The sequence below is a fragment of the Pyrgilauda ruficollis genome, unplaced genomic scaffold (genome assembly GCF_017590135.1).
Source record: "Pyrgilauda ruficollis isolate IOZ18807 unplaced genomic scaffold, ASM1759013v1 scaffold36, whole genome shotgun sequence".
NCBI lineage: Eukaryota > Metazoa > Chordata > Aves > Passeriformes > Passeridae > Pyrgilauda > Pyrgilauda ruficollis.
In genome coordinates, this window is record NW_024525045.1 from 5,854,586 (window position 1) to 5,872,019 (window position 17,434).

Genomic DNA, 17,434 nt, shown 5'->3' on the forward strand with positions numbered 1-17,434 from the left:
CCGCCGAACCGCAGCGCTCCCGCCAGCGGCGCCGGGGCGGCCCCAGATGGGAGGGCGGCTCATGAAACCGGTTCTCCCGGGAGCGCTCGGCGGCTCCGCGCCGTTCCCCGGGGCCCCGGTTCAGCCCGTTCTGCGGGACGGTCCGGCGGCGGCTCTGCGGGAGAAGCCCGCGGCCGTCCCGCGCTGTGGGCGTGCGGCGCCGGTCCCCTCGGGAGCCGTGCCCGATCTCTCGGTGCCTGGCCGTGCTCCCGGGGTCTCGGTACCCTCTTTGAGCCCAGCGCTGGCGTGCGGGCGCAGTCCCGGGCGGCAGGCGGTGCGGTGCCCAGCGCCGGGGCAGCGCTGCGAGAGGCGCTCCGGTGTCTCGCAGGTGTGCCGGGACTCCGCCGCTGCCCTCCGCGCCCCGAGCGGCTCCAGTGCGCCGAGAAACGAACACGCCATGTATGTTTCTCTCTGTGAGAGTTTCGAAGTGTTTCTAAGATATTGGCGCGTTCGGAAATAACATTTCGTTTCGAGTGGAAGGTGGATGCGATGTGCTCCGCACATATGGAAACGTTCAGGTAAACAATTTATTTTAGTATTGCCTTTTGGCAGCTGGAATTTAATCTCTTTTATTTGTACCTTTCTGCAGTTACCTTGCTGGATTCCAGATCAGTTCAGGGAGAACTGGGGTGGATAGCAAGTCCCCTGGAAGGAGGGGTAAGTTTTAAACCGCTATCTGATCAAAAGGGTAAAGGGGGTGATTAGTAACTTTCAGAGAGTCCTAATGGCTCGATTATTGTTGATTGTGGTGAGGAGGTCAGATTTCTTCCCTGGCTTACCAAGTGAATTACTCTTTGTTGGAGAAACTCTATACTCCCTTTGGATAGTTCTGTCATGGAATAAGTGGAAACCAAAAGGGCAGAAAAGAGGTTTCAGAATTAAGAGATTGGTTGAGGCATGGGCTTAGATGCCTATTTAAAACTGAAATACCAACAAGAAATGTGATCTGCCGACTGAACTGGCATTCGTGACTGCTATTATTTTATCTGTGGACTGTCTCGGCTGGGAGATGTTCAGGGCAATTGCTGTTCTATTTTTGGATGAAGGAGTGGGGATCAATATACGCGACAGACCTTTTGTTGTGATGGGACAGTTGTCCTGTTTCAGGGTGTAAACATCGTGTGTTTTGGTTTCTGAACAGATAAACTGAGCACCCAGTTCTTGACTGTGATTCCTTGGAGTTTGTTTTTATGCACTTTTACAATTATCTTATTGAGCAGAGGGCTGCTCGAATGCACTGCCCAGTGGTGATGTGATGACGTTAAGAGGTTCATTGCTGGGCTTAGAGTCCCTTTGCTTAGAGAGCTGCACACGAGGTAGCTTTAATTTTTGGTTTAGCTTTACATTTTTGGATGTTCCTTGCTGCTCCCTCATCTGTACCCTGACCTACAGGGTGCCCAGTGCCTCTCTGGGAAACTCCTTCGAATGTTGGACTCTGGAATTGTTGGGATCTGGAGGAGACTGTACTTCATGGGACTTTGTTTTAATAAACAATTAGAAAGGCTTTTTCTTTCTTCATATGAACAAATTAAGTAAAAATGCCAGCAATGCGCACTAAACGTGAACGTAAAAAAAAAAATCTCAAATCCTTTTAATATTAAAGGTGTAAAAGCAGCTTGGAATCCTTAAGCAGAAGTAACTAAGTCAAAGTGTTTGAAAAAGGAAAATGCTGAAAGATCAGGACCTGTGCACAACAAAGCACTGGATTCTTCAGGAACCTACAAATTTACTTTTTTTTTTGTGTGTGCGTTCCCGCTCGTAATTAGAAGAAGCAGAGCTAAGGAAACAGCAGTGAGCGGAAGGAATCCGAGGCTGCCGTGGCTGGTGATGCATTATGCATAAGCTGTGAATAACCATAACATGGGAGAATGGGGGATTGTTTTGCTCCCCCATTGTTGTTCTGGGTGAACTTGACTACAGTCCTGCCTTGTGCTCCGCCTGAGCACACTGTGCTGTCCCCGAAACTCTTTTTCAGAGAGGGGGGATGTGATTGGCAGGCCTCTGGCAGCGCCCACGGTGCACGTTCAGCGCTGATTGCAGGCAATTGCCCTCATCTTTTGACAGCGTGGAAAGGCACAGCTCTATCTCGGGGAGAGCCGGGCTCCCGTGTTAATCCCGCACCCTGGAAATGTCGCTTAATGAGACGGGGTCTTTCAGACACCTCTCCAAGGGATATCTACACTGTATATTCCAACAGAACCTAAAATACAAGTTTTAATAAGTCGGCAGTGGAATCAGTGATCAGAGGACAGCTGTGTATTATTAATGGCTGTTGGATTCCCCTTTCTCCACATGCTTTTTCTGAAAGTGCCATGCAAGCTTGAGAAGGAAAAATGTGTGCTCTTATTGTGGACGTGACTCGTTTCACTAAACCTACATATGTGTGTTCTATTTTTAAGCCTGTAGTGAAAAATTTAAGAGTACATGGTCTGTTTCTGAGATAGAGTGCTTGGAAAGCATTTACTTTACTTCATATGCTGCAGATTTATTTCAAGCAGCAGAAACAAACTCCTTTTTCTTCCTGGGAAGAATTTGTCCTTTAGTGTTTTTCTTTAACTGTATATACTTTATTGTCTGTTTAAAAAAAGGTATTTTTCTAGATCTGAGCCACACCGTTCCTGGGGTGTGAGGATTGTGTGGACAAGAAGAGCTGGAGATACAGATTTAGTCATTTAGCAGTGACTAGCCATATAGTAGCCCCAGAGGAATTAATGAATTGCATTATAAATGTAATTAATGATTTACTCTTGCATTTCACAGTTGAAAAGCAGGTTTTGTGCCCAGAATGTTTTAATCTGCATCATTAAACTGTGGGAAGAGCTGAATTATAACATTTAATTTCAGCTTGAAAGCAAAAAGTTACAGCTTTGACCACATACTTAGAGTCACAAGTCATTTACAGTGGCTGGACAGTTTGGGCTGTCGTTATTTTCAGCTCTGTCAGAAAGATGCACTTGGGTTTGTTTTGCATTTGTGTTAATGGAGTAAGCAGCCCAGCTCTGTACCTCTGTGTGTTGGTCAGCAGATGGGTGTGTTGAGAACACGATCCAAAACTTGCTGAATTCAGTTGCTGTGTGTCTGTTGACCTCAGCGGTCTCGCTATTGAATCCTCTAGCAGCATCCTCCATTGTGTAAACGCACTAAAGGAAATCCCATCAACAAGTATTATTTCCCTCTGCTTCTTCCTTTCTCTTGTACCACACACAATATTGGTAGCATAGGCAATCTGAAGATAAGCAGAATGGAAAGTGATGGATCATAAAGGCAACATTGTAACAGTGCACTAGCTCTGTGGTGCTCTAAATTAAACAAGTCTGTCTTCTTACTAACAACATGTTACACTTTACATTGATAGATGGCTTTTTAAGATTTATTTCTTCCTTTTCTCTGGAAAGGAGTGACATGCTGAGTATTGATTTCCCCCCTCCTTCATTTTAATTTGCAGTTATCTCTAGGCAGCAAATAAAATATTATTCTTTCTGCTCCTAGTGACTCATGGTGCTAACTGCTGTCATTCTATAAACGGATTCAGCTAAGCTGGAAGCTTTTTAAGTAAAAATCACTTGCATAAGAGCAATCCTTGTGAGAAGAATGCAGGATATTATACAAGAAGCCCCTTCATCTTAAGAAGGCTTCTGTTTATCTAAGCTGTGGCTTCAGTAGTTTTGAAAAGCACTTCTGAGAAGTCTCTTTAAAGTTATTACTGTTTTCTAAGGATAATTTTATATGCTTCATTGTATAAGCTCGCAAACCTAGTCAGCATATCATTATCTAATATTGTTATAGGGAAGGATGAATTTAATAATATAAATTGAAATGCTATGGTTCTGCTGGTTTTATTTTCTGGAGACTTTTCTTTTCCTAATGCCCCTACTTTCCTTTCTCTACCTGCCAGTGCAGCACTGTGATAAACTTTCTTCTGTCTATGACAATACTTTTGACCATTTTTTTTCCCAAACTGTTGAGTATGTGTGCTTTCCTTTTCTGAATTCATTCTGCTGAACTCCTGATCTCCTCCTTCCATACCCACCCTGGATTACACATGTTGTTGTTGTTTCATAATCATGCTGCCTGGTTGGCACTTCTGAAGATGCCTGAACTTGATTTGAGGGGTGTAACAATTCTGAAGAATGCTGCTATCCTTATCTTTCAGCACTTTCCCTCTCTGCTAACCCTTTTGGGATTTTGATAATATGAATTTAGCTGTTCCCTGACATTTCCTCCAGAAAAAATGTGTAGTACTTCTCCTTTTTTTACCTTCCCACTAGTAAGAAACTCTATTTGGATAACAAAGTTATGGTGATGTTGCTGGTAGACTGATGATGTTGTCTCTTTACCTGTTTTTCCTTCTCTAAGAGCTACCCAAGTCAAGGACCCAGTTCCTTGTAGACAGCTATTTCTGCCCAGCTCCAAAGCAGAATTTACTGAGCCTGGCTGGGATATTGGTAGCCCAGGAAAGTAGCAGCTTAGAGAAATAATAAGAGATGGCTGGAGAATTTTGAAAATAAGCGGTAGTGATGCCTGAAATGTGGCTGTCAGCCTTTCTGCGTGGCTAAGTTGTGCTGTGTCACCTGTTGGATATTCCCAGGTGCAAGGCAGGGTCCATGAGATACTTGCTGCAGAGAAAACACTGCAGGGCAGTGCTGCTCTGTGAAGTTCTGTGTGTAGCCCTGCTCCAGGCAGTGTTCTACAGACTGAACCTAGTCAGTCGAGGGAGTGCTCTTGGATTGGTTCAGAGGGCCCTTAAAGCACATGCTTGTTCCTCGAGGCATGAGGGATTTGGAATTTGTTTCTCCTGAACAGATGCTTCCTTTAATGTCCAAGTGGTTGAAGTCCTGGCTATGGCTTGGTCTGCTGGGTTGTTTTTTGGTCTGTTTGTTCGTTTCCCCATAACGGAACAAGTGCATGTTGTTTGTTGTGAAGCTCTGTTGTTCCTGTTAATACTGATGTGTTTTTCTCCCCCTTTTCCTCGCTGCAGTGGGAGGAAGTGAGCATCATGGATGAGAAGAACACTCCTATCCGCACCTATCAAGTCTGCAATGTGATGGAGCCCAGTCAGAACAATTGGTTACGAACTGATTGGATTCCCCGAGAGGGGGCTCAGAGGGTTTATATTGAAATCAAGTTCACGCTCAGAGACTGCAACAGCCTGCCGGGCGTCATGGGAACTTGCAAGGAGACTTTCAACCTTTATTACTACGAATCCAACAACGATAAAGAGCGTTTCATTCGCGAGAGCCAGTTTGCTAAGATCGACACCATTGCTGCTGATGAGAGCTTCACCCAGGTGGACATTGGCGACAGGATCATGAAGCTGAATACAGAGATCCGGGATGTGGGACCGCTCAGCAAGAAGGGGTTTTATTTGGCTTTCCAGGACGTCGGTGCCTGCATTGCTTTGGTCTCTGTCCGTGTGTTCTACAAGAAGTGCCCGCTGACGGTTCGGAACCTGGCGCAGTTTCCAGACACCATTACTGGGGCTGACACCTCCTCTCTGGTGGAGGTTCGTGGCTCCTGTGTCAACAACTCGGAAGAGAAGGATGTGCCAAAAATGTACTGTGGGGCAGATGGCGAATGGCTGGTGCCCATTGGCAACTGCTTGTGCAATGCTGGCTACGAGGAGCGCAACGGAGAATGCCAAGGTAGGATGAGCCATATTGTACTGTTCATTAGGGCTTAGTGGAATGCATAATTGAATCAGAGATGAGAGTAAATGGACTAAAGCCAGTGATTAGCAGCCCTGTGGGATGTGGTGGGACAGAGGGGTTTAATGAAGAAGTCCAATATCTCCAGGTGGCAAGGCTAAGAATTATATAATGCAAAACAAATGATACTGCTGTAATAAGCAGAAGGTGAAACACATTTTCTAGCAGATGCCTAAATTTGATTTGGCTTGTGATAGTCACCAAAATGTGGATGACTGCAAAGCAGTGCAGTTGAGCTACCATTGTTTGAAGAGACAAATCTTTTAAGAGAACTTTGTTAAACACGGGAAATTCTGGCAAAGTTGGCTTTGGATAATGCAGTAGGTTAAGAACCAGTCTGGGAGGCAGGACAGGAGTTTTAGCTGGATTACTTTCCCACTTTAGGAAGTGGAAATCTTTGGTGTTTTACTTGTCGCAAATTTTTAGCACTAAATACCCTTTGATATTTGACACTGCTGCCTTTGTTAAATATTTTCATTTCTCAGAGAGTCTCTATTGTCAGTTAAATAATAGAGGTGCTAGGATACTCTTAGAAATGCTAAAAGTCTCCACCCCACCCTCCCACACACACACACTATCCTGTGTGCTGCAGAATTAGGGATTAAAGTTTGTATAAAAGACAGATTTGCCTAAAAGAAAAAACCTCAATACCTATATTCTCTTCGCCTTCCTTTTCTGGATAAAGAAGCTGTAGAAGGTTAGGGAAGGAGAGAAGACAGTTTATAAATAAAATATCTTCAGCCTCTGCTTTGAAAGTCTTGCTCATGTAAGCATAAATTAAGATCAAAATTAAATGGTTTCTTGCACAGGTCAGTGAGCTTAATTTTGCTGGGTGCTGAATTGAAGGTGCTTAGCTCCTTCAGGGATTTGGAGCCATGTTTTTAGAAAAGGTTCTTTGGAATCAGTTGCCTCATCTTCTTGCTGTGTTTTTTACTAGAGCATTTTTATCATCTTGAGACTGAGAACAAGTTAGCAAAGCAAGTAACTGGCTGCTTTTGTGATGGACCCCTGAGAGAATGGTGTCTTTTGAATGTTCCAGTTGATTTCTTTTAAATGCTAATTTACAGTCAATATGAAATTCATTATTACGCATTAAAATTATATTTTGGTAGGAAAGAACTGCTATGTGTGAACTTCAGCCTTAATTTCCTGAGTTTTTGCTCTATGACAGAAGCTTAATGTGTCATTGTGGCAACAAAACTGCCATGGGCTGAAATTACAGAGGACTGAAAGATGAGCTACACAATGACAGGGCATCCTGTCTGGGGTAAAATGCTGGTTTTTCTTGTTGGTTTTTCCATCCTGTGAGATGAAAACTCAAAAGCCTGTTTGTCACCAAGTGTGTGAACCTGTGGCACTGCCTGGGTGCTGCTGGGGGAGCCATTGGTGGCTGGAGAGATGCTGTTAGTCTCTCACAGCTCAATAACTTCAACAACTGACACCTTACCAGCCTGGGCTGTGAGAGGAGGAAGTGAAGTGGAGAAGCATTTATTGGTTTATTGCATGGAGATGATTCCTCTTTCTCCTAAAGCCTATTAGGTCAGTACTGGGTCACTCTGACTGACACAGATCATCCATTTTTCAGTGTCAGTGGCCCAGATGTGGTGAGCTAATTGTCCAACAAATCTCATGTTGTTTGGGGGAAATCTCTTGAGGTTTTGCTGATGGGCAGTTGTTATAGTGGCATGCTTTTTAAGTTCATTTTTGTAGTGTTGGACTAGACCTTGGGGATGACTGTCAGCTTACCTAAAGGCTCTCAGCTGCATCTGGGGATGTTTGGGCTCAGGAAACCCAATTCTCCATTTCCCAGTTAAAAGGGAGATCAGGTGATGCCATATTGACAAAGGTGTTAGAAATGTTCTGTCTCTTGGGCTCTCCAGAGTGAAGTTGGCCTGTGCTAGTCATTTTGAGAACGTTCCAGCCAGCACATAATTGAAAGTGCTAAACCCATTTCATCAGCTGTTACTTGTGGTTTCCTTTTCTCGCATTTGCCATTCTCCAGCCAGAACAGTTAACTGGGAAGCTCCTCCTGATGAATTCATGAAGCTCACCAGAACTGTGCAGTTCTCTCCAGTTTCCAGTGAGGCTGTTAAAGCAGTTTGGCCTTTGACACTACTGAATGAGGTTTCCCCTTTTCTTTCCACTCTTAACTTAATCGTTTAGCTAATGTTCTGCTCTGACAGGTTTTTGGAGGGGAGGAGGAGGATGAAGTGAGGAGGATTCCTGTGGTTTTGATATAGAGGGCTGGGGGCAGGGGAAGAGACTGAGTTTGGGAAAAGCTGTGAAAGGGCTCTGGTCTGGGACAGGAGCTGGTGAGCAGGTTCCACCTCAATTGTTTTTCAATAGGTTGACTGTGGCAGGACAAATACAACAAGAGGTCAGAGGTTGTCCGTTTCCTCATCCATCTTCCCCCGTGATCCCAGGGTCAGAGTGAGGATTGATTAAGATCTTAAATGTTTAACAAAAGCTCAGTAGGCAGGAATAGTTTGGGCCAGTGGACTGGGGCTTTGCACTTGTTGGGAGATCCCCAGTCTGTGTTGGAGCTCCTTGTCCTCTCCTGGGAGCTGCTCCCTGCCACAGGGACAGACCAGCTGGCCCTTGGGTTGTCCTGCAAGCTGCTTCAAGTTCACTCATCCTCCCAGTTTTTAAAGAATACGTTTTCCTTGAGATTCTTTTGCCTAATTTCTGATGTGTGTGTGGGAAGCATAATGGAAAGCCTTTTCACATCTAAAGTTCTTGTAGTGGGAGTTAATGACTTTCTGACCTCAAATGGGATTTTTAAAAATTTGTGTCGGTGGTATGGAGGTGTTTGAATATGATGACAAGAAGCTGTCCTTTCTCTGACTGCTTTATTTTTTCCCAGTTCATTTTATTGATGATGATGATTGTCTTACTGAACATCCATAAGTGTGTATGTATATATGCAAAAACCTGGGACAGGAAGGAAAAGGAGCTAAGTACTAAATCCATATTTATTTGGGAAGCTTCACAGGTGTATCATGGTGGTAGTTCTGCAGAATTGGTCCTGATGTGTAAAAATTTTAGGTGAGCTCTGATTCTTTGCTTGCAAATTAACTTGTAGCTGTAAATTAGATGCCAAAAAAAATTCCAATTTACTGTTTCTACTACTGTTAACTCTCCTTCAAATGTTGTGTTAGTGGCTATCCATTTAGGAGAATATGAATGTGGAATATTGTTGATGGAAGATGACTCTCCCAAATAGTGGCACATCTCAAGGCTAAGGCAATTAGTGCTTTAGGGCAAAGCTGAGACATAAAGTAATTTTAAACTTCACTTGTAGACATCATTGTTATGTAAATTGTTTTGTTACACATTATTAAAATGTGGTTTGGATTTAGTTATGATTTCCTTATGATAAAACACGTATCTTTCTAACTCTGAGGAGGAGGGGGGAAAACAAGCAGGAAGGGAGAAAAGACAGATTAAAGAAGCAATAGACTGTAGCCATCTGTGATGATTTTGATGCTGTGAAATTACAAATCTCAATTTTAGACCTGCCATTTAGTATAAATATGTGAGACAGTTGAGATTTTTACTGTGATATTGTAAAGGTTATGAGAGCCAACAGCTTTGTCTTCATCTACACTTGCTTTTTCTGAGTTGTGAATTGGCCAATTGGCAGAAAATCCAGTGTCATTTAAAATATGGCTCAGTCCTGGTTTCATATCACTGCTGTTTTTAGAATTTTCCTTCGAACTTTGATAAGAGCATCCCTAAGAAGTAATAATTTGAATGATAAGATTCTTTTAATCTTGGAGGCTTTGAAGAATGGCTGTGATCATTGAAAGCAGCAGTTCAGTTTGCATCAGAAGTGTACAGTCTAATTATATGTTTTTCTGTGATAAGATTCTTGGATGATGGGTTTTTTAAGGGTGGGGAAGCAATGTAATTTGTGTGTACTTTACCATTTTAGTCATAGATAACTTTTTTGTCAAAATAGCACTGATGTGCAGTCTGTCTGCACAAAAGGGTGATCAGAAGGGTGACTAAGACTGTGCAGATTTGAGATTTCAGGAGGATTTTTTTTCAGGTTGATTATTTTTGGCAGGGGAAAAAATGCACAGACTCAACATGTTACGTTTTAAAAGGAGCTGAGAAGACGGAAGCTACAGGCGGGGCCTGGGAGCGATACTGAAACACAGTCTGTCTGAACCAAATTTAGTTGCTTCTCTTCTCTGCTGATTTGGTTATGTTATGTTCTCATGTAGCTCAATAGATCTTCCAAGGGTTACTCCCTCTGTGATTTTCTTGTACCACCTGGTGGATTTCAAAATCTGCATTTAAATATTATTGCAGGAGCTCGATTGCTTTTCTCCTGCCCGACCTCCTCTGAAGTCAAGGTATAGTTGTCAAACAATTGTCCCTTCACAAGGCTGTGACTGCTTCTTTTTGAATTTCTGACATGATTTCTGCTAGTATTGCACAGGGGAGCAATATCTGGTCTTTATTCTGTGTGTTACTGGTGAAAAGCACAATCCTCACAATCAAAGCCAGATGAGTTTTGTGGTGGTAATGGATTTCATGGTAGGTCTGGGTAGTCTTTTGTGGGACTTCCAGCCCATCTTCTGGTTTGTGTGCTCTTTTAGGATTAAAAAAAAAAAAAGGCAACCCAAAACTTTCCAGACAACTCATCCAGTGTGTGATGAGTTCAGTATTTAGATCTTGGCTGGGTAAGGGTTATTATCTGTCTAATAATATGCTCCACTGAGCTTGGTCTTTATTGTGCTTGTGGGTAGTCATTAAAGAAATGCTCAGCAGTACTCTAAGGTCTTTTGAGACTTCATCAAAAAGCCCCCCAAACTTGTGAGATAAATATCTTATCTGGTTTCCTCCCATTATGTGACATCCTTTTCATATGTTGCAGGGAGCAGGTGAGGTCACACAGTTTTGTGAATCAGAGACAATTAACACTCCCATGACTAAACGGCCATTTTATGAATATTCAGAGCCTGCTTCACCTCCCTGGGAAGCAAACATGTTGGTTCCCTTCTCCTTCCTCCTGCTAGAGACTAGGGAAGCTCTCCCTGTGAATGGGGATTGGCAGCTGTCGGCCGCTTTGCCTTTTGCATGCAGCAAATTCCTCATTTACATCATTTGTATACACCCTCATGCAAAGCACCATTTCTCCATTTCACAAAGGAGATAAGAGCTTCCTTTGGAAACGCCAGCCAGATTCTTCTTCTGTTTATGCAGAGCTCAAAAGATTTGGATTTCATGCAAATGAATTCTGGTTTGATTTTTTTTTTTTGATCCCTTTGTTTAAGGGACAGTGTGATATTTGCTCAGTGTGCTCCTCATGTCTTGACCATGGCTGGTTGTGTGCAGCTCCCTTCCAGCTGGTGTGTGTGACAGTGCTGTGCTCGCACCTGACCACCCCTGAAACCATGGCTGGGTGTGGCAGTGCCACTCCTCACGCCCGGAGGGGCTGCAGAGTTCTTCTCCAGATGTTCACCAGCGGTCACCAAGCTCTTCTGTAGCTGCAGCCTCAGCTGGGGGGGCGATGAGGTTCCCTCCACCCAGGCGGTGGGATCCCCTCTGGGCTGTAAGTGTGCACTTAGGGCATGAAAAAGCAGCATGACATTTTGACATTTTCTGTGCTTTGGGCCAAGTACCTGCTCAGGCCTGGGCCAGTGCTCTCCCCTTTGCTGCCTGGGCTGGCCTTGGCCCGTGGTTATAGCGTGGTGAAAAGGGGCTCCCAGCACTCGGTAAGTAAACATGCAGAAATGCTCTGCTGTCTTTATTTATTGAATGAAAATAATCTGTGAGAAAAGTTCTGCTTTCTTAAGCCTCATGATTATACGAGTACCCATATTTTATTTTATTTTTGGTTTTAGTGGCTTTCTTTTCTTTTTAACTTTTCTTTATTTCAACTTTACTTAAAATTGCCTTTGGCTTGAAATAAAGCTGAGGCTCATTAAATGCTCCCAAAACACAGGCTTGTTCAGAATGGATTTGTTGAAAGGTTTATTGATATAAGTTAGAACACATGCTGCATGAATGTACTGTATTTCTTTAAAGGACTGGTTTTCATTTTGTGTCTTTATAAATCAGTGGTATGAAATTGGGACCCCGATCGTGTTGGAGCTACATCCTCTAAGAAACCAGAAGGAAAAACATGGTTGTGGGGGGTTTTCATTTTTGTTGGATGTCCAATTAGTGTTTAACTTGAAGGTAATTTCACAGGGGTAGTAAACTGCGCAGTGTGAAACCTGGTGGCATAATTAAATGGAGGAAAGGCTCTTTAAAACAACAAAGGAACGTGCAAAAACTTTGCTTTTGTCCTAACAGTCACCCAGAAGGGGAGGTCATGCTGTTCAAAGTACAATATGGATGGGCTATTAAGGTTTGGAGGGAAAAAAAGCAAAAAAAAAAAAAAAAAAAGCTATACTATACAGTTGGTATTTGCTTTGGCACATTTAGTCATGGATGCCTAGAAAAAAAAACCCATTTGCTGGTCTGCTTTTTATACTTCCCTTAGATGGGTGTGTTTAAATCTCACTAATGCTGAGTTGATCTGTACAAACCCACTGAAAGAGGTGTGCTTTGTATTCACTGGGGGCCTGCTGCTGCACAGCTCAGGCTGGGACAGGCAGCAGTTTCAGCAGCCTGGGCAAAGGCAGGTCCTGGGCAGGAGGAGGAGGAGGAGGAAGGATGCTCCTGTGCTGCAGCAGCCAGAGCATGGAGGAATAAAGCCTGAGTTACTTTCCCAGAGGCACACAGGATGTCTGTGACTGAGATAAGACCAGAGTGAAGGCTGAATGTAGATGAATGTGCAGATACCTTCTGCCCCTGCTCACTTGTCAAAAGTTTTTGCTCACCTTTTCCTAATGAGGGACCCATCTTACACATCCTTAAAACATCATTTGAGCTAAGGCAATCAATACCTATTGCTTCTGCTTGTATATGTGAAAGCTTTGTACAGCCACACACTACAAAGCTGCAGTACAGTGTCTTAATTACCCAGATAATCCTGTTTGCTTGTATTTTTAAACTATGGAGCACTGGGTAATTATTCAATTCTTAATAGAAGGCAAATGGCAATGTAAACAATAATTAGGATGTTAGACTAATGTGCTTCAAAGCAAATTGGATTTTTTTTCTTACTGTTCAGCATGAAGTCCCATAAAGCTGACAATTTAGTGGCAAGGAAGCTAGTTCCATTTTGCTTGTATTTTCTGGTGTTATCTCCTCATGCCTTGTTTCTGTGAATGAGTTTGCTGTGATGCTGCTGCCTGCTCCAGAGCAAAGGTCAGGCTGATAGTCAGTTCTCCCCATTTGCCTGTTCTCTCTGCAGCTTTTTGTCTCCTACAGCCGGGGGTTAGAGGTCAGCAGCATCCCAAATTCCCTCCTTTGCCTGGGCATGTGCGTGTGGAGGGGCACAGCTGGTGCAGCTGGCACTGCGCTCAGTGGGTTGGGGCTGTCCTGGGCAGGGTCCAGAGAGGGAGCAGGCTGAGCTTGGTGACTTAAGCTCTTCCTGCATTTGGAAAATAACATGTATTTCAAGGGAAATTCAAGGTTTTGGCTCTCCTGTCTTTGCAAACAGGATAATATGCTGTGTGTCAGAACTACAGCTCGTTATCTCCCTTAGCTTGGAGAGCACTCCTGGTTTTCATAGCTCATATCAGGTTTTCCTAGGAGCATGATGCAAGCCACAAAACTGCTGCAAAACACTGAATTGATTTCTGTTCTGCCTGCAAAACTTGTGCAATGTAACGTATTTCAGTACTTGCCCAGATCATTAATTAAACCCTGCCATTTTATCCATTCCTCACTTTGCATTTAGCCCGTGATTGAAAGGCGAGTGTTGGTAGCAAAGGAGTCAGTCAATAACGCCGCTGCTTCCCGAAATACTTCAATAATGTCCCTGTCACACCGAGGGTTTTGTCTGGCCTTCCCTGTGTGTTCTCGGCGGCCTGAAGGGATTGAACAATTGCCTTTATTTTCCCCATTATCAATGCTAAGAAAAGCCAAAAAAAGTTCTCCAGTATTGATGCTGAATTACAGAAATTGAATTACAGAAATTTAATTTTAAATACATTTTATTCTTCTCCTAAGAAGTGTGTGTGGGGGGGAATCAATGGAACACTTCCAGAGGTTATGGCTGAATATTTTTGATACAAATACAGGCTATCTTTATATTAAAGTGTGCACTTAGAGGGTGTGGATTATCTTTTTTTAAATCCCAGAGGGTTTTTGCCAGGCCACATTTTAATAACCCTAATTAACAAGTATGTCTTTCCATACATCAGACATCTCTGTCTGGGGAGCTGAAGAATACCTGCGAGTCCTTCTGTGAATTTTGGGCTCGAATTCATTTGTTTTCAGTTTAAGTTTTTCTGCTGCTGAAAAAGACATCGCTGCTTTGAAAACAGTTTCCTTTTGAAGTGTCCAGCCTGGCAATGACTAAGCAGACACTGGGCAAGTTAGCATGTTAAAAGGAGCGGATCAATACTTTCTCTTCCCCTGGTCTCTGCTGGGGCTGGGTCTTGGCAGCCCCTGCTCGGGGTCTGGCCAGCTGCACCCCGGCATTTCAGGGGAGCCATCAGCAGCGGCCTGGGCTGCCTCAAGCTGAGACTGCTTGATCTGGTGCCCAGGCTCTTTCAAGGATGGTGATTTGAAAATGGATTTGAGGGAATTGATAGCTTGGGGAAGATCAGACAGCTTGTGTAATTATAAACAGGATTAGAAGGAAAGTGGAGGGAGAAATAGGAGATCAATGGTAGGGCACAAGTTGGCTGAACTCCTCTTCTGATGCTTGAGTTTTGTTGTACTTAGTTGCTGTGCGTAGAAGATTTCTTTGGCCTTTTTGAAGAGACAAGTAAACACCAATTAAAAAGAGGGAGTGTGGGCAGTCCCTGCCGTTTCACAGAAATGCTTGGAGGCAGTGGCTGCTGGAGAAGCGTAGCAGGAGATGCTCAGATGCAGCTGTGTTTGCCAACAAACTGCAGGAGGTGGTTCTGGCTTCCCCGTGAGCCAGCCCGTGTGCCCGCACACCTGCAGTGCCCCTCCGGGAGCTGCCGGGGCTCCTCCTGCCCTTGGCTCCCTCTGCCAGACTGCTGCTCGCCATCCACACCTCCCTCCCTGGCCTTGGCCTCCTCCTCCCTGAGACACAGCCCCTGCCTGGGCAGTGCGGGAGCACAGGGTTCCTCCTCTGTTCACCCCTGTTGCAACAACCAACAGATGACTGCGCTCATCAAAATGGCTCTGGAGCTGTTCTGAAATGGAGACTAGTTCTTGAGAGGCATCCTGCGGTCTCACTCACCAGAGATACCAGAAGATAGCAGAGTTCTGTTGCTGTTTCTTTTTAGTGGCTTCAGTATTTGCATCTTGCACATCTGCCAGCCTTCCCTTAATCTCTGAAGTACCCTAACACAGTTATTAGGTTGACACATTTTGTCCACTTGTAATTAGTTCTTGGATTGCCTCTCTTTTTTTTTTTTTTGTGGTGATCAGTAGTGTCCAGGGTAGAGCTAATAAGACAGCTGAAATCAGGACCAGGTCCCTATGTGCGCTCCACTAGCTCATTAATCAAGGACTCAGCAGTTAATGAGTGTAATTTCCAGGTAATATTTAATTTTAGAGTAGCAATAGTTACACTTAATGTGAAAATACTTTTTTTGTGGTTTGTTGCTGAAGTCATTCCCATGGCACGTTCCCATTCCCTCTGCTACTCCCAGCTGCAGTTCTGTCAGGCTGGGCCAAATTTGGACTACTTCCAAAAATCCATACAAGGTAAAATACTGGATCCAAGTATTTAGGCTGGACATGACATTTCAGTGGGTGCTGAATGCAGCACACATGCCTACAGACGTGGCTGATAATGCACAGTTTTGTCATGCTTTGAGGTTCAAAGGCTTCTCTATGTGGGGAAGAAAGTTGAAAGCAATCAGCTAAAGGGGTGAAGTCAGCATATGTGTAACTGAAGGTGCATCACTAATTACCTGCAAGACTGTTTCCATCCTTTTCATCTGAATCTATCCCTGTGCAGATCCTTTATCCATTTAGTTGATTCACCTTAAAGTTTTCAGGTGGCTCTTTGAAGACGTGCTCTTGGTGCCCAGTTTTAATGTGCCCAGAATTAATGCACCTGGTAACCTTGAATTCAACACACCCAATAGCTTGGGAAAGTGAGCTCAAAGGGTTGTGGGCACTGTGAAAGCACCCATTTGTAGCTTTAGGATTCTTTAATTTGGGAGAGAAAAGAGAACAAAATCCACCTACAGTCACAGGAGCAGAAGGGGAAGGAGCACGGCCACAGCTCTGCCAAGGAGGGTGGCTGGCCAGCTCCAGAAAGGGGCAGGCATCCTTGTGCACCTTGGAGGAGCAGCACTGGCTGGGACAGGGACTGGTGGAGGTGCACTGTGGGTTGCTCCAGCACTGCAGGGACCTGCCCTTGTCCTAACAGGAGTGGAGCAGTCCCGAGAGCAGTATGTGGCCTTATTATCTCATCTCCTTCCCATTAGGCTGTGCTGAGGCGGTGACTGTGCAGTGTTTTTATTCAAGATGAACTGTAATTGGGGTATGAGAGTGTGCAAAGGATCTCCACCCTCTTTCCTGTTTGGCTGGGCATTGGTTTGTCTGTCTGTGCAATCAGAGGACCCTGCTGCTCGAACTTGTGCTGAGTTTTTAGCAGCTCCAAGCTCACTGTGGGGATATGGGGGGCAGGAGTTCTGCCTCCCATATTCCTCTGCTTCTTTAAAGGTTGCCACTGACTCCTCTTTCTTGTGGCTGTGTGTTTAGCTAGCCTTTTGCAGTAATGCTAATTTGACCTCTCTATACACCTGTATTAAAGTTTGAGTCAAAAATGTAATGTAGCAAAGGAGAGACGTTTTTCCGTGGGATTGTTGAGCTCTTTGAGAATGCCGAATGACAAAGTTAACTCTTGTGCAAACATTGCCTTTTATTTGACTTTGTAGTTTGCCCTTTGAAATACAAACATATTTGTGTCAATCAGCAAGTCTCCTTTCCGGAGTTCTGGTTGACCCTGTGGAAAGAAATGTGACTGTGCAATTATTAAAGGTGAGGCCTTCCCTTTAACAAATGCTGAGTAATTGCTATTCACTCCTTTCTGTGCCTGTGCCATAAATGACAGTGAACTGCCCTTCAGCCTGGCTAAATAACAAGGAAGATACTTGTTTGGAAGGAATAATGCTTCAGAAATTTGCAATGTGTCAGAAGTATTGTGTCACAGGGACTTGTGGGTAGGAAAAAAAGTTGTCTGTCTCAGCTTAGAGTGCAAGAACCTTAGTTGGGCTTTAAAATGCAATTAGGTCAAATGCTATATCTATGTCACTCAGAGCTAGTAGGGGTTGTCAGAGTCTAGAAGAGGGCAGAATTTACCCATTATAAAAAAATGAGGTGTATATGGAGGTGTGATACTCTGACAATTCTTCTGACTATAACTCTTATGATTAAAAGGATGAAAGCTCCTCCTCTCCCCTGCCAGAGCGCTGGCAGGAATTGGAAAAAGGGTCCAATGTTTCCAAGGAGTATTTCCACAGTCTGGAGACTTGGCCCTGCTTGGTGCCACTGCTCTGATTGGTTTTGTCCAGGGAAGTTTTCAGCCAGATAGTGAAGCTGTGGATGAGTTGTGCCAATGAAATAGAAAGTTAGATCTCGTTACTATTTTTGGAAAATAGCCCCTCTTCTCTGCCAGGTATTTTCTTCTT

At 44.0% G+C, this 17,434-nt stretch overlaps 1 protein-coding gene across 1 annotated transcript in view; it reads left to right on the forward strand.

Annotated features, from left to right (window-relative positions):
- EPHA4 (EPH receptor A4) overlaps window positions 1-17,434 on the forward strand; it is a 104,803-nt gene that overhangs the window by 390 nt on the left and 86,979 nt on the right. The window contains exons 2-3 of the mRNA XM_041475715.1: window positions 629-696; window positions 5,018-5,681. Of these exons, the coding sequence (XP_041331649.1) occupies window positions 629-696; window positions 5,018-5,681 (732 nt within the window). The remainder of the gene's footprint in view (window positions 1-628; window positions 697-5,017; window positions 5,682-17,434) is intronic.